Below are 24082 nucleotides of genomic sequence, written 5' to 3' on the forward strand. Positions count from 1 at the left end.
GTCCATCAAGACCTTTTTATTTAAACTTAGTGAACATGAAAATGCCACCCGAATGAAGAATCAGGGTTATTCTATGAAACAACATTTGGCTAAACTTTATGAATTCAGTTAATCATGTTGAAGACAAGAGATGTTTTTATGCACATTTTCAGGCGATGAAACTAAATGGATAAATGAACATAATTTTAAATGTAGGATTTTCATCAGTGAAAATCCAGTGACTGGAGTCTAGAACCCATGAAAGTCAACAAATGCTGTTTTCTCTCTCTGCATTCATTTATATAAACTAAAAACTGGAGGATCTGAGCCACTAAGAAAAAGAAACAGTGGTGTGTCAGAATTCTGAGATCAATTTCAGACTTCCGTCTTTTTTCTCAGAATTATTGGGGAAAAAAATTGAAAAGATGCCCCCATTTTCCAACACGTTCTCACTCCCAAAACAGAACATTTTACGCTCGGTGACAAATCATCCATATATTACGTTTCTGGGCACCCAACACGTCGCTACGAGATCGGAAAAATGAGGAAACATGAGAACCGTTTGGAATGAATCTACACATGCACATTTGTTTTACTTAAAACACTACCTAACGTTATTAAAGTGGTGGTTAGGGTTAGAGCTGGAATACGTGGCTGGAACGTCTATTACCGCAGGACCGTCGTTCGACTGGATTTCGACCACAACCCAGCGCATAGCATAGAAATGTGGAAGGTCACCTTTCGCCTTCCCATGGAACACCTCGGGACGTGGCAAGTCGTCGGTATATTACGCCTCGGGAGTGAGAATGGGCTGTTTTTTCCCAGTGGCCCTAATCCTTCCAGGACTTGGCCATTGAAGAATACTAAAGTGTTCTTGACTTGGTTAAGTGTTGTGAGGCTTTTTTCCCCCGATCTATGGAAATAATTCTGTCATCATGCACTTCAGTTGTTTTCTGTTGTCTTTCGTGCCTTTCAGTTGCCGAGCTGGCGAGTACTTTCAGTCTTTTTAAGATTTCCAGATTGTTGATTTGGCCCCTCAAACACACACACATACTCTTATAATGCACAAACTCAACTCTGCAAATCAACTCCAGCTTTTTTGTCATGAAATAAAAAAGGAACCTGACCTGACCATGAAACTGGTTGTCAGGCAATTGCTCATTTACTTTAGAGCCTCTAAATATTGTGAAAAGTCTTTGTATTAAAGCTGAAAATCTGCATTTCACGTATTCATTTGTTTGATCTAAAATCTACTGTGGTGATGCACAAAGGCAAAACTGAAGAAATTATGCATAAAAGCATCTTGTTATCATAATAATGTGTCTGTCCACAAAGATTTCTATCTAGTAAAAACCTATAATTGCAGCACATCCTTTGGCAGACACTATCTTATTAACTTTTTCTTTCTTAAAATGTCATTGGTCAGTCTTTTAAATTACAGGTACACAAATCCTGCATGTTAATGTCAGCAAATTGTACAGTTTACTATCTAGTTTTTCACGGCACAAAAGAAAAGTAACGAGCTGGAGCTGAAAACTCTTTCAGTTTCAGTTACCGTGAAGTCGTGGTGACAAAATCTAAAGAAAATGTTGTTTACGAGTGTTTACCGAGATGAATGTTTTTGTCTTCAAGCAACATATTTGCCCATTGTGACGAGAAAAACCAGAATAATTTTTATAACCACAGTAATTATAATCTTTAATACCTCATGGAGCAACTCTCAACAATGCAATGGCACATCTGGTTTCTCATGTTTATTTTAAGCCTGGACTCACTGCACAGACACACATAAATGATTGCGCTGCTCTTTAAATGACACTTTACACTCTGCCTCACTCAAACATGAAGCAATGATTCTGAATAAAAACTGACATACAAAAAAAACAAATGTTTATTTATTCAAATAATTCATCATTAATGAACATATGGTTGATATAGACTGACTGTATAACAGTCAAGTGAATTTCATTTGAGCAGATTTCATTAAAGTTAACGTTTTGCATTGCATTTATGTAACAAAATTACATGGTAAATTTACATGTAATCAAATTACTTAAGGGTTGGATTTTAGGGATAAATATTTTATGCCACCTCAAACATGCACTATGCTCTATTTTATTTATAACCTTTAGCACATTTAAACAACAGAGCTTGACCCAAAGTGCTTGGGAGGATTTTAAAATAAGCTGTGTTTTGTTGTGTTAAACAATTATTGTGCAAAATAAAGATCACACTGATTTAGTATTCATTAAAATGTGTTCAGAATTTGATCATCAATGACGATTTATTCCATTAATCATGACACTTAAGCTGTCTTTATGAAAGTATAGATTTAGGTATTACTGGCCCTGTATTTACTATGTTGTATTGATGCAGCATCGCACATCAATACAACATACATACATCTATGTGTAATTCTAAGCACATTTCATCTTAGAATAGAATAGAATAGCTTTTTATTGTCACTGTTACAAGAACAATGAAAGGCAGTTTGACATCTCTCCATGTGTGTGGAGTACACAATAGCGTAAGTATTTACACAATTACAGACAAATTTACATTTACACAAGAAAGATATGTACAAGTTATACATACACCTGCAAACATACACGCACATACATACATATATGTATATATACATATTTGCATCCGTACATGCATACACACACATATTTCCACATACACGCTTACATCTATAAGCATACACATACATGCCATCTAACTAGCAGGTGCATTGAGAGGTGCAGTGTGATCAGCGATATTGCACATTGAGTGGGGGGGGGGCTGCTGTTGGAACTATACTAAATAAGGTTATAATAAAAACTGTTTAAAGAGGTAGGGGTGTTGGTTGCCATCTCCATCTTTATCCGCTTTATCCGAGGCCGGGTTGCGGGGCCAGCAGCCTAAGCAGAGAAGCCCAGACCTCCCTCTCCCCAGCCACCTCCTCCAGCTTATCCGGGGGAACACCAAGGCGTTCCCAGGCCAGCCGAGAGATATAATCTCTCCAGCGTGTCCTGGGTCTGCCCCGGGGCCTCCTCCCGGTGGGACATGCCTGGAACACCTCACCCAGGAGGCGCCCAGGAGGCATCCTTGTCAGATGCCCGAACCACCTCAACTGGCTCCTTTCGATGTGGAGGAGCAGCGGCTCTACTCTGAGCCCCTCCCGGATGGCCGAACTTCTCACCCTATCTCTAAGGGAGAGGCCAGCCACCCTTCGGAGGAAGCTCATTTCTGCCGCTTGTATCCGCGTTCTATTCAATTCAATTCAATTCAATTCAATTCAATTCAATTCAATTCAATTTTATTTATATAGCGCCAAATCACAACAAAAGTCGCCTCAAGGCGCTTTATATTGTACAGTAGATAGCACAATAATAAATACAGAGAAAAACCCAACAATCATATGACCCCCTATGAGCAAGCACTCATTCTCGTTCTTTCGGTCACTACCCACAGCTCGTGGCCATAGGTGAGGGTCGGGACGTAGATCGACCGGTAAATTGAGAGCTTCGCTTTTACACTCAGCTCCCTCTTCACCACGACGGACCGGTGCAGCGTCCGCATCACTGCAGCCGCAGCACCAATCCGTCTGTCGATCTCCGGCTCCCTTCTCCCATCACTCGCGAACAAGACCCCGAGATACTTGAACTCCTCCACTTGGGGCAGGAACTCATCCCAGAGTGGGCACTCCACCCTTTTCCGGCTGAGAACCATGGCCTCAGATTTGGAGGTGCTGATCCTCATTCCCGCTGCTTCACACTCGGCTGCGAACCGTTCCAGTGCGAGCTGGAGGCCCTCACCTGATGAAGCCAACAGAACCACATCATCTGCAAAAAGCAGAGATGAGATTCTGAGGCCACCGAAGCGAAAGCCCTCCGCCACTTGGCTGCGCCTAGAAATCCCGTCCATAAGAATTATGAACAGAACCGGTGACAAAGGGCAGCCCTGGCGGAGCCCATCACCCACCGGGAACGAGTCCGACTTATTGCCGGCAATGCGAACCAAACTCTTGCAACAGTTGTATAGGGATCGAATGGCCCGTTACAATGGGCCAGACACCCCATACTCCCGCAACACCTCCCACAGGACACCCCGAGGGACACGGTCGAATGCCTTCTCCAGGTCCACAAAACACATGTAGACTGGTTGGGCAAACTCCCATGCACCCTCAAGTATCCTTGAGAGGATAAAGAGCTGGTCCCAGTGTTCCGCGACCAGGACGAAAACTGCATTGTTCCTCCTGTATCCGAGGTTCGACTAGCGGACGAACTCTCCTTTCCAGCACCCTGGCATAGACTTTCCCAGGGAGGCTGAGGAGTGTGATCCCCCTGTAGTTGGAACACACCCTCCGGTCTCCCTTCTTAAAGATGGGGACCACCACCCCGGTCTGCCAGTCCAGGGGTACTGCCCCTGATCTCCACGCAACATTGTAGAGGCGTGTCAACCAGGACAGCCCTACAACGTCCAGAGCCTTCAGGAATTCGGGGCGGACCTCATCAACACCAGGGGCTCTGCCACCAAGGAGCTGTTTAACTGCCTCAGTGACCTCGCCCCCGGAAATTGGCGGGTCATTCCCCTCATCCCCAGACTCTGCTTCCTCCTCGGAAGACGTGTCAGTGGGATTAAGGAGGTCCTCGAAGTATTCCTTCCACCGCCTGACAATTTTCTCAGTCGACGTCAGCAGCGCTCCGCCAGCACTATACACAGTGCATGGTTGCATTGAAGTATAAACAGAAATACGATTTATAAATAAGGTGCAATGTCCATGAGTGTTGGCAGTGCAGTTATCCTCCAATCAGGGTGGAGGTAGGGCATGTTTGACAGCCTGTGGGTAAAAACTTCTGTTGAGTCTGTTTGTCTAATGACCTGATGGACCTGTAGCGTTTACCAGAGGGAAGGGGGGAAAAAAGTGAGTGTCCAGGGTGTGAGGGGTCTTTGATGATGATGCTGGCTTTCTGCTGAAGTCTGCCCTGCTGCCCTCACCACCCGCTGCAGTTTCCTCTTGTCCTCCGCGGTGCAGCAGTTGAACCAGAGTGTGCAGCAGTAAGTCAGGAGGCTCTCGATGGTGGAGTGGTAGAAGTTTACTAGCAGTCTCTGGGGTAATTGGGCCTGACGTAGTTTCCTGAGAAAGTACAGCCTTTGTTGTGCTTTCCCTACCTGGTGGGAGATGTTTGTGGACCAGATAAGGTCGGCCGAGAAGTGGACTCCTAGGAACTTAAAGTTTTCTACCCTTTCTACTTCCTCCCCATCAATGTAGAGGGTAGAGTGCTCACATCGCTTTGTTCTTCTGAAGTCAATTACCATCTCCTAAATATAATATTATATTATATATTCAGTTTAACCTTAAACTTAAATACAAGTTTAGCTTCTAGTTTGTTTGTGGATTAAAGAATTACTGGTGCAACCACATCCAGGTAGAGAAAACTGAATCACTGATGCCTCACAGAAAATAATAAAACAAGCATATTCATTCATTTATTAAAACCAGTGTCATTTCATGATAATCACCCTACTTGGCAGCCAAAGCGCAACATCATACTGTAAAACATTCAGTGAGTTCACGGTCAGATTGCTCAAGGCTGTTTAGGAAACTGTTGGTTCTTTTTTTTACTCTCTAAGAGCATTTACCTTCTGTGCACAGAGAGGATTTCCCACAAATGACTAATGAAAGTAGATTTAATTTAGGAACACGAGGTGAAACAACAGAGGCCACAGGATCCTCCTTTCTATTAACACGATGTTACTTTGGCTGATAATATGTGGACAGTCTTGCGACCGGATTTTATCCCTAGAGTACGAAGCTATAAAACATCTCAACTCAACCTTTTTCATCTAGCTCTCTTATCTCCATCCCTCCAGCATCCCTCCCCTTACTCTCATTCTCCCTTCTCTCCCTCCCTCTGACTGATAATCTATGGCCGATCTGCTGACCCACTTGTAGTGGGGAAATAATCTAGCTAATGGAGGAGAACCCAGGTGGATAAGGACAGCCAGGACAGGAAAATACAGCAGTCTAGTCCTGATGCTGTTAAGCACAAGCTCATAGAAAGATGGAGGAGGGAGAGTCTGGGAGACCTGCTGCTGGACAGCGAACAGTTTGTTTAATGGCCACTATTGTTCATGGATGCCCTTTCTGTGTCTGTGTGCTTTTGCTCTGGAACTGTTATATTACACAAAGAGTGCAACATTCAAATGTGCCTTCTGTGCTGTACTGTATAGAAAGTGCTATAATGTAACACAAGTTAAATCAGTTTTATATGCATCTGGAGGTACAGCTGGTGTTGCTCAACTCGACTTAATCAGTCTTGTGTCTCTGGGCTCATTTAAGCTATAGATGAACATAAATCTGTAGATGATGATTTGTAATTTTAGCTGGATTAGGGAGGTGTGCTGGACTTGTGTTTACCAGAAGTGATGGTTAAGTAGATCATTTGGTTTAAGCGCTGTACAAGTAACCTTGCTGTGACTGCAGATGTGCCTTGTCCCCACTCCAATTAGCCGGATATGCATATCAATCCAAGAAATATGTTACAGGAGTAACACCATAAGTGTACGAGTACCACAAGTACAGCATTTTATACGTTTTACCGTATCTTGTTTCTAGCAATAGATGATTTAGTTTGAAATATGCACACTGGAATTATCTTCTGACATATTTCCAGCTGTCCCGTGCTGCTGTGGGCAACATCTTCAGCTCTGAACCTCGGCTGCTCCTCTCTGCTGCTGCCGTTGCTCCATCTGCAGGCGCCGCTGCCGTCAAATAACTCCTCTGCACACAGTGGCTTTGAATCAACCTTATTTGACATTTTCTCAACATCTTTTGAACTGCAGAAGATTCATGAATCTTTCTTAGAACATCACTCATGTTTACATACACCAAGTCCCAGCATACCATGAAATTCACACCTGATAACGGCAAAAAATGCTAATCGAGCCGGCCCTCTGAAAGCTGAAGCATTCAAGCTATTTGGCAAAGATTTTCTGAGACAAGTCTTCATTTATTAGATCACAGCGTGCACTGCATTTGAGGCTAAGTGATGCTTAAGCTGAAATCTGAGGCGGAGAGCTGCTGTTCTTTCCAGTCGAGCTTTCCGCTTTAAACTGTGCGTGTGACGCATTCTGTTCATATTCCATGTAAGAAAGGAATTAAAGGCCTGATTTGTGTAACATTACAGAGGTCTCTATCTCCTTTTCTTCTTCCCCTCTCCACCCTTTGCTGCTGGTCCAAACGGTGAAGGTTAGCAGCATATCAGAAACTTAAAATTAAAGTCTGGATAAAAATACTCAGGGACATTGCAAACAGCTTTAAACGGGTATGTTAGACATAGATACAAAAAGATTTCATTTTTGGAAATGCTGTGAACTACTGTGAGCTTCATGTAATGGTTTCATGGTTTTTATATTCTTTAAAGTAAAACAAAATTAGCTTTAAATAGCTAGCTTGGAGCATCATATACATGCTGCCTAGCTTATGATTCCAACAAACCCATATGGTCAGCAAACAAACTGGTTCTTTAAGTGTGAATTTGTGTTGGGTTAACTGGTGGTTCTAAGTTTGCTGTCGGTACGAACGTGATTATTATTAATAACTGTCTGTCTGTGAGTGTTAGCCCTCTGACAGCATGAATGCTATCCGGACGTTTGGACTGGACTGGTTCTTATATAGCGCTTTTCTACTCATCTGAGCACTCAAAGCGCTTTACACAACTTGTGTATTCACCCATTCACACCCATTCGCACAAGCACATCTTTCTAAGTGCTTTCTAGCTAACATTCACACACATTCATACATCCGATACTGGATGCATCGGAGAGCAATTTGGGGTTAGTATCTTGCCCAAGGATATTTGGTATGTAGACTAGGGGAAGCCAGGAATCGAACCACCAACCTTCCGATCAGTGGATTTGGGGTTTGTATCTTGCCCAAGGATATTTGGTATGTAGACTAGGGGAAGCCAGGAATCGAACCACCAACCTTCCGATCAGTGGATGATCTGCTCTACAACCTGAGCTACAGCCACCCCTTTTATCAGACCCACGTTTGCTGCCATTCACCCTGTGACAGCTAGCATAAGTTCCCATACAGCCATGAACTGAAAGAAAAAAGATAAGAAAGATGAATTTGATTTGAATGATAAAATTCTGGTTTGCTGGAAGCTCTAAATAATAATAATCACTAAAGTATTTAACTTGAACAGAACATCATTCAAAATATGAGCTTAAGAAAAGAAGACGCCTTCAAGGCACCTAATAACTGGCAGCAGCACAGTTCCATGAAAGGCTTATTAACTGAAAATTTAAGCATGGGGAATTATTTCACATAAAGGTAGAAATGCCTGTATTCCTCACAGATAGGGATGCTTATTAGTATTTAGGCCAGTGGCTAGAATACTAGTTAATCAGCTCGCCTCCGCTCAGCGGGTCCAGTCATCCTAACCGTACACACTAAATTTATTGAAATCAAAGCAGCGAGGAACGCTTCATTTGTCTGTGCTGAACCCAAAGGTGTGAAGCTGATATCGATTTTCTCATGAAAGCAAATGAGAATATTTAAAATTGTAACTAAAAAACTTCATTAAGGTTTAAAAAATGCATCCAGCTTCTTCACTAACTCGCTCACTAATGCGTGTCTTCCTGTTTCACCTTGTGTGTTTTTTATTTTTACTTTTTTGACCTCTTCCAACATCTCTCCCTCCATCGGCCTTCCTCACTTTGTCTCCCTCCAGACATCTTCAGCCACCTCTCTCTGTGCCTCACATCGCCTTCTCTCCTCCATCCTCACGCTCTTTTTTTCGTCAGCTGGAACGGATCCAAAGTGTCATCAATAAATCATAAAGAGAAGAAAGCAGTCGATGCTCAGGAAAAAAATTGGTTCTCTCTCTTCTCTTCTTTTTAGTGTGAAGTCTGAAATCCAAGAGGATGCTTTAAAGTATTTAAAGCCAGTTAAAGGTGCTCAGCTTGCATTTTAAAGCATCAGCACAGTGATACCTCCATATAATTACCTTTATGGATTGATTGTGGTCAGGTTAATGGCTAGTAGACTGCACAATGTTTTCTGAACTCTACTATTTGAATAAATTTGACTCCTCTGACTTCCATCGGGAGGACAGCGTCTTTTAATTGACTGTAAATCCGGGCTTCTTTTATACTACTCTGCTTAAATGGACCTATTACGCGTTTCCTTATTTTCTGTTAAAACACTGAGGTTACACTATGTGCAAGTGCTTTCAGACTTTATAGTGATTTGAAAGCTCAGTTTTTCCTGCTTTTGTCTTTGCAAGATGACATATCCTTAATGTGGTCAACTCAGGTACACAGCCACTATTCAGATGTTTTGTTTGCGAGGGGCAGCCTATCAGAGGAGCTTGTGTGGGACAATGGGATAACATAAATGCTGCCCTGAGGCCACAGATACGATGAATAGGGATTTTCTTAATGATCTACCAGTCGACCAAAGCTCCTCTAGTAGAGTCCATAACCTTGAAATGAACATCTCTTTAAGCCTTGCATATCTAATCAGAACCAAAGGGGGAGAAAATGTCCAGTCAATCTAAAACTATCTCAAAAAATACCAGTACAGCTTCTATCTTTCTACATCTCTGAAGTTGCTCATTACTAATTCTCCACTCTTGCCACATTCAAGAATCACAGAGTTCTGTAGCAGGTAGATGCCGTCACTCCCGTTTGGGCTCAGCTTGCATATACATGAACCCCACAGCTTTTATAACAGCCTTTTTAAGAAAATAAATACATAAATTCCACGTCCTGCTCTAAATTATATATTGTTTGTAACATTACATATATATATAACACTCTACCTCCCAAGTTTGCCAGTGATTGTTTTTGCAAGCCTACTGTCATACATGATGGTAAAGCCTGCCCATACTTTGGGGTTTTCTGAAAGCTTTATCTCTGTTCTCACTGACACAACACATGAAATCCTTCTGATGTTCTGTCAATTTCACCTTGGTTGCACATTATGTAAAGCACAAAAAGTGTCACGATCTGGCCATCTTGCTACAGTCAGGCTGGGGGCGGTGGTTGGAGATCCCAGCACCACCCAAATTATTGCCATCTCTGTGTCCTTCTGCTGTCGGTCGGTGACTGAGTGGAGTCAAGTTGGCAACTACATGCAATCTGTTTGTGATAGATTGCTGACAACTGCAAATCCGTTGCTGTCTGTTGCAAATCTATTTGTTTCTGCATACAAAGAAATTCATATTAACCATAATTTCGCATAAAGCGCTTACATTCAGAGTCCAGGCAGTAGTCATGTGGTGACCACAAATAGTGACATAGTTGCTGCAGGTTAGCAATTATCCTATAAAATCAAACAGGAGCTCAGCAATCTCACTTCTCATTGGCAAAGACAGATTGAGACAGATTGCAGATGGATTGGCAATTCATCCATGCATATATATATTTTTTTGGTAATAAATGTATCTATAAATGTAAACAATTAAATGTATATATAAATTCAATAGCAATTATTTGAAAATCTTTGCCAAACTGCCTGAGAGCGATTGCTGTGTAAGTTGGACCACGATTCTTGCATTTGACCAACTCTTTGCACCGAGGTTGAGCGTGGAACACCATTAACCATCTGGACAAGTTGGTTTCTGCAGCTACTTGCCATCCATCTCCAAAAGCAAAGCAAAAACATTTAAGTTTTTATTTTGCAGGCAACCAATGATTTTTCCTAGCCACAAGGAGATTGCCATCCTATTTTTACTCTAGTGTGGCTGAGCCAATAAAGAGTCTCAAAATTAAATAGTATTAATTTCGTGATTTTAAAATACTTCCTTCAACTGTGCCAAAAGATAGAAATGAAACGACAAATCAACAGGTGTAAATGTTTGTAGTCTCCAAGGGGCAAATTTATTTCACAGCTCTTACTTCAACTTTCACCAGCAGTGTTGTCATATATTTCGGAATATATCAATGACAGTGGCTTAAAATGTTGGCTGTGGACGCAGATCTGTCATTTAAAGTGGGTATTAGAATCTCCTCTGGACAGCCATTATTCATAGAATACCAGACAGGGTTTAGATTACAGTAACTGACAAGAAAATAGTATATTTGCAGCTGTAACACAATGGTGGAGGTCAGAAATGATGGCGCACCAGCAGTGGATGAAGGCAGTGATTGCATACATTGCCAGCATGTTGATTTTGAATCCAATATAATGACTTCAATTGTGGCAGTGTACAATAGTGGATGATTAAAGGTGGGATAGTACATGTTTTATTTCATTTAACTGCCACTTTATGGGTAATTAAAGAAAAATTGCATGTTTAAAAAGTCTTCTTTTCAGCAGAAGTTAGAAGTTACACTGAAAAGTTATCCATGCTGAACTGTACAAGTAGTATCAGTAATTTCATCCAAGGACCCTTCAAGCATCAAACCAGATTAAATATTAAGGGCGTCCAACGAAGGCATCGACCTGACTGCCTCTGCCTCGCTTCCCTTCATCTTCTCTGTCTGCCCTTCTTCCTGTCCCCTCCTTGCTCCCCTCATTCCCCCCTTTCTGTCTCTCTGGGTGGAATCACCACCACAGTGAGAGTGTAAAGACAGGGTGATGTACTGATAGGATAGCCTGTCTGCTACAGTAAGTGCCACTGCACTCCCTTAGCTATCGATTGGGCCTCTACTGCAGCAATCAATAAATAAATTCATAAATAAATGAAAACACCCCCCTTATCGGGTAATTTACTCCACAGCTGACTCTCAAAATATAGTGCAGAGCTTTGCTTGTTTACTATCAGTTCTTTCAGGGCTAAAAGTACAGTTACCATGCATATGACGATGAGTTTAGGTTTGATAGGTTCATGGATATCAGTGAAACATGGACTATGAAACACCTATGTAGTTACCTTTCTCACTCACTATGTGTTAATAGACCTCTCTGCACTGAATCATACTTGTTTTTAATCTCTGGCTCGTCTTTTATCCTGCCTTCCTTCTCTCACCCCAACTGGTCGTGGCAGTTGGGTCGTGGGTCTTGTTCTGCCGGAGGTTTCTTCCTGACAAAAGGGAGTTTTTCCTTCCCACTGTCGCCAAAGTGCTTGCTCATAGGGGGTCATATGATTGTTGGGTTTTTCTCTGTATGTATTATTGTAGGGTCTACCTTACAATATAAAGTGCCTTGAGGCGACTGTTGTGATTTGGCGCTGTTGAAATAAAATTGAATTGAATGTACAAACCTATATATAGTAAAAGATGGACTTAGCATCCTTGCATAGGATAGAAAATGGGCATATGTTCCAGGTCTGAAAAGTGAAGCCAACATCAAAGTATCTAACTCCATTATTTTTAATGACTAACAGGTGCCAACCTTGGAAGCTGCAAAAAACTTGGGGTTGTATAGAACTCATCCGTCCATTTTCTACCACTTATCCAGGGTTGGGTGGTGGGTCGAGCTGTCAGAGCAGATCTCAGTTCAAGAAGCCTATGGGAAAATAGTGCCTGGGTTCCTTTCGTCATTGACCTCAGTAAACTCTGTCTCATGAGTTTATGGGCTTACTTGCTAACATTAGGTCATTCATTAACTTCATCTGCTTATTTAATTCAGCATTAGAGTACTATCCCAGCTACAAGTTGCCAATCATTTACAAGGCTAACACATAGGAACAGACAATCATTCACACTGAGTGCCAACTTTGAATCATCAACTGACATAACTGTGCATGTGTTTGGACCAAGAGAGAACCCACACCGACAAACAGGACAGCCCCTGAGAGGCAACAGTGCTAACCACCACACAGCCATGCTACCCAGCTTTGGGTGATATTAAATTGAATATTAAATTCACTTTGAAGCTGATTACCCATGACTTCGGCTACTTGAAAATCACAAGCCATTAGTCAATGACTGTGCGGTATAGCAATCAGGGCCACCCCATGCTCCATGTACAAGTATTTAAACCAGCATTAATTTCAGTGTCCAGTAGGAGACAACTCTTCTAGTTGCAAAAAGAAGTCTGGTTGTATAGAAGTCTTTGGGAAACGACCCTCAGATTGTGTTGTCTTTAACCTCAGTAAATGCTGATGACCAATTTAGAAACTCAACTCAAACTACGACTAGACTCAAAACCACATAAATGTGCTGTATCCCCTCAATATCAAAACACCAAGAGGGTGACAGTGAAAATGTCCAGGGTTAACTAACCAGTGGGTAATGTCAGGGTATCTACTTCCAATCTTTTATATACGGTCTGTGGTTAGGGATAAGGTCTGGCACATTTAATGTGACTACACTGACTTTTCTTTATGCTCTGAAACATAAAGAAATAAAACAACACCCATCTTCCTTTCACATTTTGTACAAATGCTGTTGCGTTCAAGTCCCATGCAAATGATGCTGAACGTATTAAGACAGAAAGCTCCAATCTACTAGTCTCCCTCTTTATCATGCAAATGTGGTACGGTATCTATTTAACACTCTGCTTTCACAAATCAGAAACTCTTCCCCTGCACATCTATCTGCCTTTCTACACCTTCCACCTGCTCCGTGGAGCCATCTCTCCATCATTCCCTCCTGACAGGGAGGTGATTAGCAGAAGAGAGTCCAGACCTGCTGAAAAAGCAGCTTAGCTGTAATTATCGTCTAGGAAAGAAACAAACAGTTCATCAGAGCCTTCCTCCGCAGACTTAACAACTGTTGCCAGGATATATCAAATGCTCGACAACCAGCCGTTACCTTGGTTACCATTGTCTCTGCAAGTCTGGGGGCTCTCCTTACAGATGAAATTTTTATTTTTTTTTAATTTGTTCAGAAATACTAGAACCCATGAAAACAGCTAAACATATTAACATACACTCAACGCCCACACTCTGTGATGTAAGCCAACATACGTGCAGACACCAGTAGCTACAGCCATGGAAATAAGACTGGTTTTCTGCCACTTTCCATATTGTGCATGCTCTGATAAAAACACACACTCTTCCGATGCCAAACGTTTTCCATTAATTATTCTTGTGGCATTATTCACAGTGTAAAGAGGTTTTTACAGAGTAAAGAGTGAATGCGGGAATGCTTTGATAATAACCCATTGTGCCATTTGAAACCAAGATCCCTAACACTTGCTAGGGCAGGCTGCAGGACCAAACCACCTTCATCACACTCTGTCCATGACTGTGATATGTGCACATATATCCTAGAATACATCCTAGGAAGATTTCTGAACATTTCCCTGCTTATATGCTAGTTCAGCAGCAATGGAGGACAAAAACACAATGCATACAAGATCTGTGACAGTGCATACTTAAGTCCAAAAGTTAAAGTTTCAAGTTGCTTGTACTGGTTTCATATAACAATATGCATTCCAATTCAGAGGTTATGCCTTTTGAATTTTATCGCCCCACTAAATATATAGATATTACTTCAGATAGGGTGTACATATCTGCAAGCTGCTTTGCAACTCGCATTTTACACAATCTAAATTTCATGTTGCATTTGATAAAATGTTGCTCTTTCATTTATGCAAAAATATATATAAATACCGCAAATTTAAAAAAAGCATTTTTTGAATGTAGAGGTCCTGATTGAACCCTTGATCGGGATTAGGGAACAGAAATGAAATTTGTCTCCAACAGAGGTTTGTGGGTGATTTCAGCTGATAGTGGATTTTCAATCAACTGATTGCATGCAAAGCAGGACCTGATTTTCATTCCACTACTTTTATTACACACAGCTAAAATCAACCAGTTAAAATTAAAATTGTGCATTTAATATGGGCCATAAATTTTACAACTGATTAATTAAATGAATTGTTTCCGGTATGTAGATGTCTCTCTCTGTTTCAGGTTTCAGGTTTTTGCAGGATGTCTGCTGTTTCATGTATGCTTGGAAAAATAATAAAAGATTTTACTAGCAATAAAAATAAACTGGGTTATCTATTACTGTTATGCTTCTATACAAAAATTCACACTGGAATACTTCAGAAGATGCGTAATCCTATGCGATATCCTAGGATACAGGATACAGCCTTCCCTGCAACGATGCAATGTCACCCCCGCAGATGTTTTAGCCGTTGCTATAGCCTGAGCTGCTTTTAACGACCTCCCCATCACTCAGGAGATAAATGCCTCCGTATCAAACGCTGAGGTGTTTCCCATCAAGTTCCTTCTGTTGCGTTGGCACTGAGTCAGATTCTCTCTGAGTCATGATGACCGAGAAGGACACAGCTCTTACAATAATCATATAAAGGCTTCCACTCACATATATGATTCAGGTAGAGAGAAGAGGAGTGAAAGGAAACCACGGGAATTAACTGAATGTGAGCTGAGAGCAGACATAACCCAAGGCATCACTTCAGTTGTGGAACAGTAGCTCAGTGTAAAATAAAGGGAATGATCTCGCTCTCTCTATATCTCTATATACAGTACACACACACACACACACACACACACACACACACATATATATGTACATATATATATATATATATATATATATATATATATGCTTAAGGACAATGTGCACTCGCGCGCACACACACAAAAGGAAATGTGTCCCGTTTCCACTGATGGACAACAGAAGCTGCGGCAGAAGGATGGCATTATAAACCAGCGGGGGATGTAGTATGATGAAAATGTCAGACTGAAAGCAGCGGGCTATGTTCTGTAACATGTTTAATCAAATTACAGTGTGTGTGCATTGGTGTGCGCGCATGTGTCGCTTGTAGACCCAGTGTAATCATAAAATATATATAAATGTGCTCTAGAGCAAGGACAGATTTGTAAGTGCTGTAAAAGTTGAAATAATAATAATTAGAAAAAAAATCGACATGCATTCATCAGCTTTTACACAATCTGAAGAATTTAAGAGGGTTCGTGGTACTGATTTCAAGTTAAAAGCCTCTAACGGCATACTTAGAGTAAATTTATTTAAGGGCAAATCCAGCAAAGCCCACGGGGACGTGGCCTCGTGCGAGTTAGAAGGCTTGCTCTACCAGGTTCATGCTTCAAATCTAATACTGTTTGATCCTCTGCCTGCAGCGTCTTGGCTTCCAGTGACACAATTACATCTAGAAGCTCAAAACATCTTTTTGTGCTCCTCAGATTCTATCCTTGTTCTTGAATCTGTCACCGGTTTCCCAGATCCCGCCTTGCAGATTGATTATCATCCAAATTTGTTGCATGTGTGCGTGCTGCTCCTTGTGCGAGCCTCCGGTGTTTATGCACGGTTATGCTTGGCCACCTGTGTGTTTGTGTTTGCGAGTGTAATTGTGTAACTCACCCAGCCAACACTATGAAGAAATCCAAACGGTTCCACGTGTCTCCAAGGTAACACTTCTTGCCAAAATTCCCTAGAGCCACCATCTTGATCACCATCTCGATGGCAAAGAATGCAAAGATGAAGTCATCAAAATCCTGCATGGACACAAAGAGACAAAAATACAAGGCATATGATGTAAGTGAGTTATGAGAACTGCAAAGCTGTGGTTGATTAAGAGGCAATCATTATGTCTGACAGTAGTCTTCTTTGAAAATATACCTTAAATGTGATGATCCAAATACTGGACCAAGACCCAGTATGTACTGATGGTCATTGTTTTTCAAATAAACATCAAAGTCTTCATTTTTGCAGATAGTAATGTTAATGTGATGCTAACATGCTATGCTAGGCCATTTTATTTTGATTTGTATTTGTAATTTGATTTTGTGATTTGATCTACGTTGACTTTTGACCTTCTGCTGAAATGTTGAGGATCACCAAATTTCTTAATGTATGGTTCATCGTTTGGGGAGCAGATTTCATTTCAGATTTAGGCTACTAGGTTTGGTTTAGGAAAGATTGTAGTTTAGGCTTACATGGATTCCTATTACGACAGTTACTATTATATATTATACAATGGCATTTAAGCACACCCAGTAAGGTTAACTATGGTAATTGTGTGAAATGATGATGTGACATCCCACCTTCACCTCTAAACATCCTAATCAGATGTATTTTGCCCACAACAAGTGTGTTAGAAATGTAACGACAGTGACAATTACCAAATAGGAGTATTTTACAACCAAGACTTAAGTAGGGCTGGATATTTTACTCAAAACTATGGCTGATAACCATATGAAGGTGTTGAGAAGTGGTTCTTAAGCTGTATTGGTGGGGATAAAGGTATTGCAAGCAGGTGCGACAGGATTGTCAAAAATAACAGAAACCTGTTATAGATCTGGTATTTTATTGTAATTCTCTTATTTTTCTTTGCTTACTGGCCCCGTTACACTGGGTTCAAAATAGGACAGCAACATCCTTGTGACTGGGAAAAAGTGGAACAGTCTTAGACTGATTGCAAGGAGATGAGGCGACCTACCTGTGCAATTGCACAAGTCGCCTGGTGGCAAGCAAAACAATCAGCTTGGCAAATGTTTTTCCCAATAAGCTGCACCATTGCCTCATTATCACTATTATTTGCCAACTTGACCCCAATAAGTTGCAAAATGTCAGCAGACTGACTGCATCTTATTGTCGTTTCATGGCCTTCTTGATGTGCCAAAGATGATTTAAAGACAGCAACTGACTGCGACTGGTTGCAGACCAAGCAGTAATGTGGCTGAAATAATTTTGGTCTCAAACCACTGTTTTCCCCTAACATCGACTGGCCTCTGTCTTGTTGATTGTTGGTTTTTCCCTTTTATTCAATTTTCAGTCTCAGTCAGTGCTCAATTCTTTCCTGTTTAATTTTTTTAAGGTTTCCTGCTTTTGTTTCCCTCCTGTGTGATTGACTGCTTCTCCCTCTGCTGCTTTCACCTGTGTCTGGTTCCTCTCTTGTGTCACTAATCAACCTCTTTTGTATATAACATCTTTTCTTTTCGTCTTTCGTCAGATCATCCATTTAACTCCCTGTAGTGCTTTTTCATTTTTTCTCTTTCACTCCTCATGTTCTCTTGGATCTCTGTTCTTGTTTTGGATTTGATGAATTCAAAGGAAAATAAGCCAATAAAGGCTTGCTTTCCTCTTCCATCCTCGCTACACCACACCATAGCAAAACAAAACACTAGGGAACAAAGAAAATGTATTTACAACTGCAAGTAAGTGTCACTAGGAAAAACCATCAACATCAGCAGGTTTCAACCTACGGGGTCTGTGAATGTCTGTAGACAATTTTAAGGCAATCTCTCCAAAGATTAGTGAGATACATGTAATTATTTATACTTCTTCATCCTTTTCCTTTGATTGATAGTGACATTCAAAGGAATACAGGAAATATGTAAAGAAGGTGGAAGATAAATGATCGCACACAGTCTGGACAACCTGAGACTGAACAATGGAGCTCTAAGGATTTGTGCCTGTGTCATACATTCATCTCTCTATCACACAATTATGATGGCACAGAAGGGATGTGATCACTGAAGAAAGCTACACAGCATATTTCTATAACATACTTCTTTATAAAAGCACCTTCGTGACAGCTCTCCTGATGGAGAATATCTGCATTCCCATACAGCACTTTCTTGCTACTTTAGTGGCCGACATCCACGCCAGACTCCGGCTCTAATATTAGTCATACAATATGTTTGATGTTTAAAAATATCCCACTGAGAACCTTTGACAGGAGCGTGATATTTTATTAATTCCTGCAGAGGGATCCTCTTTTCTCTTTAGCCTGTCTCCAGAAGGTCAGGCTCCCCATGGCTCAAGAAAGAGATAACAACCTCCTTGGAGCTGCCAAGTATTTAATGTTTTGCTTAAGGGCACTTCAGCAACTCAGATGCTCTACATCCACAATGGACCCTGGGACTAATGATGGTTTTGCCACCTTTTCGTCCTTAACTGAGACTCGAGCTAGAAACGTCATTCAGTCCAAACAAACCGCTGATTGCATTAATCAGTATTCCTGCCCTCATTACTGTCTGTCTGGCTCTCTGACTGAGCCTCGGTACTCCAAATCATTATCAAACTGGACTCCAGACAAAAACAAGCGGAGGAATGAGGACAGGAAAGTACAAGAAGAGAACTTTGACTCTCAAAATATGAAAATCAATAAATAAATGAACGGGAGGGAGGAAGAGTCGGAAATGAGAAGGGAAAAGGATACAGCTCAAAGTAAAATAAAAAAGAGGAAATCAAGAAAATTTCTGGAAGGAGATCAAGGTGCAGGACACCCACTGATACATGAGTCATCGCAAGATGAAGAGAGAAATGTATAAATATATCAAATCCTGTTAGCTTAAAGAGAAGCTAGCTCCAAAGTTCACTGCAAGTAAAACATGGAGATTCGCGTGGGAATCAATGCATGTGAGAGTCTGTTTACAATTTCAAATCTTATTCAGTTCTATTTTTGGAAATCATTCATGTAGTCTGCATAAAAAAAACCAAAACCTCACCATGCTCAACAAATCAGGGTCATACTGCTATTTCCAGGGTTACAACCTATCAGACGGCTGTGGAGCAAATAACTGCCCCGGGTTCACTCCCCAATGCTGACCATACATCACTCCAGATGTTTTACGCACCACTCATTGACTCCAAAGAGGCAGAAGAGCCTCAGAGCAGATTGCTTAGTGATGCATAATCTCCCAAAAGAAAAGACAGAAGAAAAAAAAAACCCAAAACATTGTGTTCAGTGTTTGATCTAAATTTAATCTGAACTGTCTGGATGCTGGAACTCTTCTATGAAAGGGACCACACTGGCCATAAACTGACATGTGATAGTATGATGTGGATTTTATACATTGTCATGGAGCGTTTGTTTACGGCCTGAAACCTGAGGCCTTGTTTTGAGCAGTAGCCTCAACTAGGAATCATAGGGCCAATCATAGACCGTATATAAAAGATAGACAGTACTTGTTGAATTCTCACTGTGATGTGGGGTGGCGGAACTGACTGAATAACACACTTATATGTTAGCAACCTGTCATACCGCAGCACATATAGTCCTTTAAGTGCTTCTAGATTCTAATCAGGACCTGAATTAACAAGGCGGCCGCCGTGCTTTAGTTGGAAAGGTTTGATACTAGTCGGCAGGAAACCGTTTTCTGAGGTCTTAACTCAAGAGTTATTCCATTTCTTTATCACGCAGGCAAACGTAGATGTATTGTTGAAACTGCACTTTATCCTCCTTTATTAAAATATCTCAGATATATGTAGTCCAACTTCTCTACACTGACAAAAGGAGGAGTTTCACTCAGGAATTAAATTAGATCATAAATAAGCTCAACCTCCAGCCCCAAATGACACCATCTTTTAGCTCAGAGAACTCCTGTCATAATTCAGTGTTTTGAAATTTCCTGCAGGTTGCCTTTGGTCACCAAAACCCAAAAATGATCCATGAATTGGAAGCATAGGTCACTTATAAATGACAAAATCAAGTCGAGTTCTCTCTCACACTGCACAAAACTACAATGTATATTAGAGAAACTTTATAAACAAATATTTCTTTCTTTGACAACCGTTCAAGTTCAGCCTTCTATTGTTGACTTGACCTAAGATTTTGATTTCAGCAAAAATGTAATGTACAGTATGCTGAATCACACCACTCCAGTGAAACTCAAAATAACATATAAAACTATGTATTTACTCTGATTTCGTCATGCATAACTAGCTACGAAGGGTTTACGTGCGCCTACATAAAGGCTACATACGAAAGCTCCATTGTGCCCTTGTTAGTCGTCTTTCTGCTCAAAAATGCTTTGCATATAGAGCCGCTAGATAATAGGGAGCAACAGCCTGTCGGAAGAAACAACATGACGGTCCAGCTATTGACAGATGTTACAACCCGAGATGCATGACCAAAAGAAAACAAGCGTTGTGTGAAATGAGGAAGAGCAGAGACATTTACCGCCACGCTGAGCCTCAAACGACTGAATTGCTTTCTCCTCTAACACCCCATCTTTCCATCTCCGTTCTGTTTTATTCTGCTGAAAGGACCCATTTCTCCTGTCTCCACTGGGGAGTAATTACTCATCTATTTTACATTAGACAGTCAATGCATGCCTGCAGAGTCTGTAACATAAGAAACCCCTGTTATGACTCTGTTAAGTCTCCCAATCTCTCTCGCTCTCTCACACACACACACACACACACAGGTTTTAACAGACCCGACTGAAGACGCACAGCGCACAGTCATGATAATGTACAGTGTTCATGCACACTGGAACATATACAACATGGGACCAAGCCTTCGGGGACTCTTTAAAGTGACACTGAGCGGATGTCAGCCAGCTCAATCTTCTCTAGTGTTTGATCCAACCAGGCCCACACACACACACACACACACACACACACACACACACACACACACACACACACACACTCTCTATATACAGCTGGGATTTTGTATTCATCAAAGTCAACAGGACACACTGGCGTGAGGCGTTCCCACTGGAGCGTACAGTACTGGTGGTGCAGTACACGATTACAGGCTCTGTAATCTGGATATTGATTTGCCGAAACTTGTATTACACATCAGTGGAGCGTGGTCTCGATGAACACGATGAGATGCAATGTCCAAACATGCAGCCAAAGCCGTGCAGGTACTACATCAATCGCAGGCATCGAAGCAAGTCTCTGAGGTTTCCTCTAAAGCTGCAGCTGTTTACTAGAAAGAAAATGTGTCGCTATGTGCGCGTTGTGTCACTGTGGTTCACTGGCTGTACGTCCATGCGGAGACCAGAGAAGCCTAACACACTCACGAACACACACACGCGTCTGCCTCTGAGGGAATAGACACCAGTGACCTGTGGTGAACGGCTCACTGCTCACACACTCCCTAATTTTTACCCTCCACTGCATCCTCTCTCCGGGAAGAGACTTAAAGAGACAGACAGAATACTTTAACCCCACTTTAAATTTTCTGCAAACTTTTTGGCATGCATCCAAAGAATAATGGGACTTTCACATTAGGGGAAAACAAAGCGAAAAAGTTAATTATGTTATATCATCCGGCCTAATTCCAGTTCAGATGAGCGTCACGAAATTGGCTTTCATTCGGCGTGACAGCCACAAAAGTGTGAAATGGACCAACAAATGGCAGCGGGAGAACTTGCGGCGACTGGGAGTGGTGGGGTATGTGAGAAAATCAAATCAAAATATGGCTGAAATAAAAGTAGAGACCCGAGTCATACAGTATCCTTGGGCAAATTGAAACCAATTAATGGGCGTATCACAGCTTAAAAACCAGTCCTAACAGGGCCAACATTTCATTCATGTTTTGCATGCACTGCTGTTGCTCATTCTGTTCATTGCTACGCTGCTTTTGCCCTTCATTTTCCAGAGATCATTTGCCAATAGAAAGAGTGCTGGCTGTACTGTAAAGTCTTTGTCTTTTGATATTGCGTAGGTGGCAGGTAACGCTCTTCATCCTTCTATATTTATTCCAAACAAAGCACTGTGGCTGCTGCCAGATATGGAAAAGCCTTCACTTCCTGGGCACCAGACAGACCCTGTAAAGACTAACCAGACACAGACTGTTTATAACAGCTATTGTAAAAGCTTTGTACTTTAAACTCTCTCTATGGGATTGTTTATGATTAAGTAGCAATTAATTAGTCAAATGTAAACCTATTACACATATTCAAATGTACAGAATGTTGACCCTTTTCTGCCTGCATGCACGTGTTCATGATAATACAGACGCCGTGCATGCATTAGCGAGGCGTTTTCATATGAATACAAGAAGCGTCCTCCCAGGCTGAGGAATGACGGCAGTGGGGAAGGACCTCTAATGGTTCCAATCCCCATAGACTCTTTTTGTGAAAAACTTTCCAACTTTAGAGCAGATTCAACGTTTAAAGACTGCCATACAAAGCAGTTTTCACCTCTCTGACTAATATGTAGGTGATTGATTTTTATAGCTATTAAAGATTAAAGACTATTTATTACAGATTATTGAGGCTTAAAATTAATTGCATGGTGACCATGAGTTAAAATACTTTGGGAATACCATGAATAAGAGGTCTCAACCCCTAACTCACAAACTTACATTAAGTCAGCTAAACCAAAAAAACAAAAGTGAACATAGCTTGACGCAGCTACCTCTAAGCTAATGGTTCAGTGAAATAAATAAAAATAGGACAGATATCTCTGTGCATCTACAAAATAAAAATCACTGCCTGCCTGTAAATTGTCTGTAAATTGTAATAACCATTTAGAACTTGAGGATATTGCACACTCACAACCACTTTGAATGCAAGAAGAATGATAACAGGTTGTCTGATGGGAGGCAACCTTTCTGCAAACAGTTGCAGACCGACTGTGATCACTCTGATTGTCAAAAGTTTGTAAATAAATGCTACCTAACTAATAAATACAGACACATTCCCAACATGTATGAATGAGTCTTTGTAAATGAGTACAAGTTGAGGGCTCTCAACTTAACTGGCTGTATTCTGGTTATATTTCTATAGAACAGGAAATCTGCTGAGCACAAATGTAACAGTTGAATGTGAATTTCTCTTAAAGGTGGATGTTTGTGATTGTAGACAGCAACAAATGTGTGATTTTTGACCAGATAACACAGTTAATTGCTGTATTATCAGAAACAGATTGCATGCAACTGTCATCTTGACCCTATTCAGCGCTGACTGGTATCAGACTGACTTTGTCTTATGGCGACATTTATGGCAGGACATCATTTGCAGTTGAAAAAAAGTATTCCGAGTACTGCAACATGTTAGAAATCACAAGAATATTGCATTATTAGTGAAGCAATGTGAAACTATTGTATCGTTGGGACTCTGGTGAGTTCCAGCTCTAGTGGCTATGTCCATCTTTTACATACAGTCTTTGCACAAATACTGCAAACATACTTTTCTTCACCATAACAACAATTCAATGTTGTTACAGGAATAACAACATTAACAATAATAAAAATAAAACAGAGAAAACCCTCACAATCATATGACCCCATATGAGCAAGAAACCTCCAGCAGAACCATCCTCAGGAAACAGAAGAAAGCAGTCCTACATGTTTGTTTAACATGTGCATTGAAGGACAAAACGACTTCAAAAACAGCTTTTCAGTGTTACTGGAGCTAAAGGCAATGCCATCCAGAGTTAGCATCTGGTTAGATGCGATATTTCTAAGATTTTTAGGGCCGAGTACAATAACCTCAATTTAGAAGCAGAAAATTAAGGTCTTTATGTTTTTAAAAACCTG

At 41.1% G+C, this 24082-nt stretch overlaps 1 protein-coding gene across 13 annotated transcripts in view; it reads right to left on the reverse strand.

Moving 5' to 3' along the window:
* Positions 1–24082, reverse strand: part of cacna1g (calcium channel, voltage-dependent, T type, alpha 1G subunit) — a 316565-nt gene that overhangs the window by 171295 nt on the left and 121188 nt on the right. For all 13 annotated transcript variants that reach the window (XM_025909653.1, XM_013273535.3, XM_019362827.2 and 10 more), the window contains exon 4: positions 16219–16352. In XM_025909653.1, the coding sequence (XP_025765438.1) occupies positions 16219–16352 (134 nt within the window). The remainder of the gene's footprint in view (positions 1–16218; positions 16353–24082) is intronic.

Source organism: Oreochromis niloticus, linkage group LG8 (genome assembly GCF_001858045.2).
Source record: "Oreochromis niloticus isolate F11D_XX linkage group LG8, O_niloticus_UMD_NMBU, whole genome shotgun sequence".
NCBI lineage: Eukaryota > Metazoa > Chordata > Actinopteri > Cichliformes > Cichlidae > Oreochromis > Oreochromis niloticus.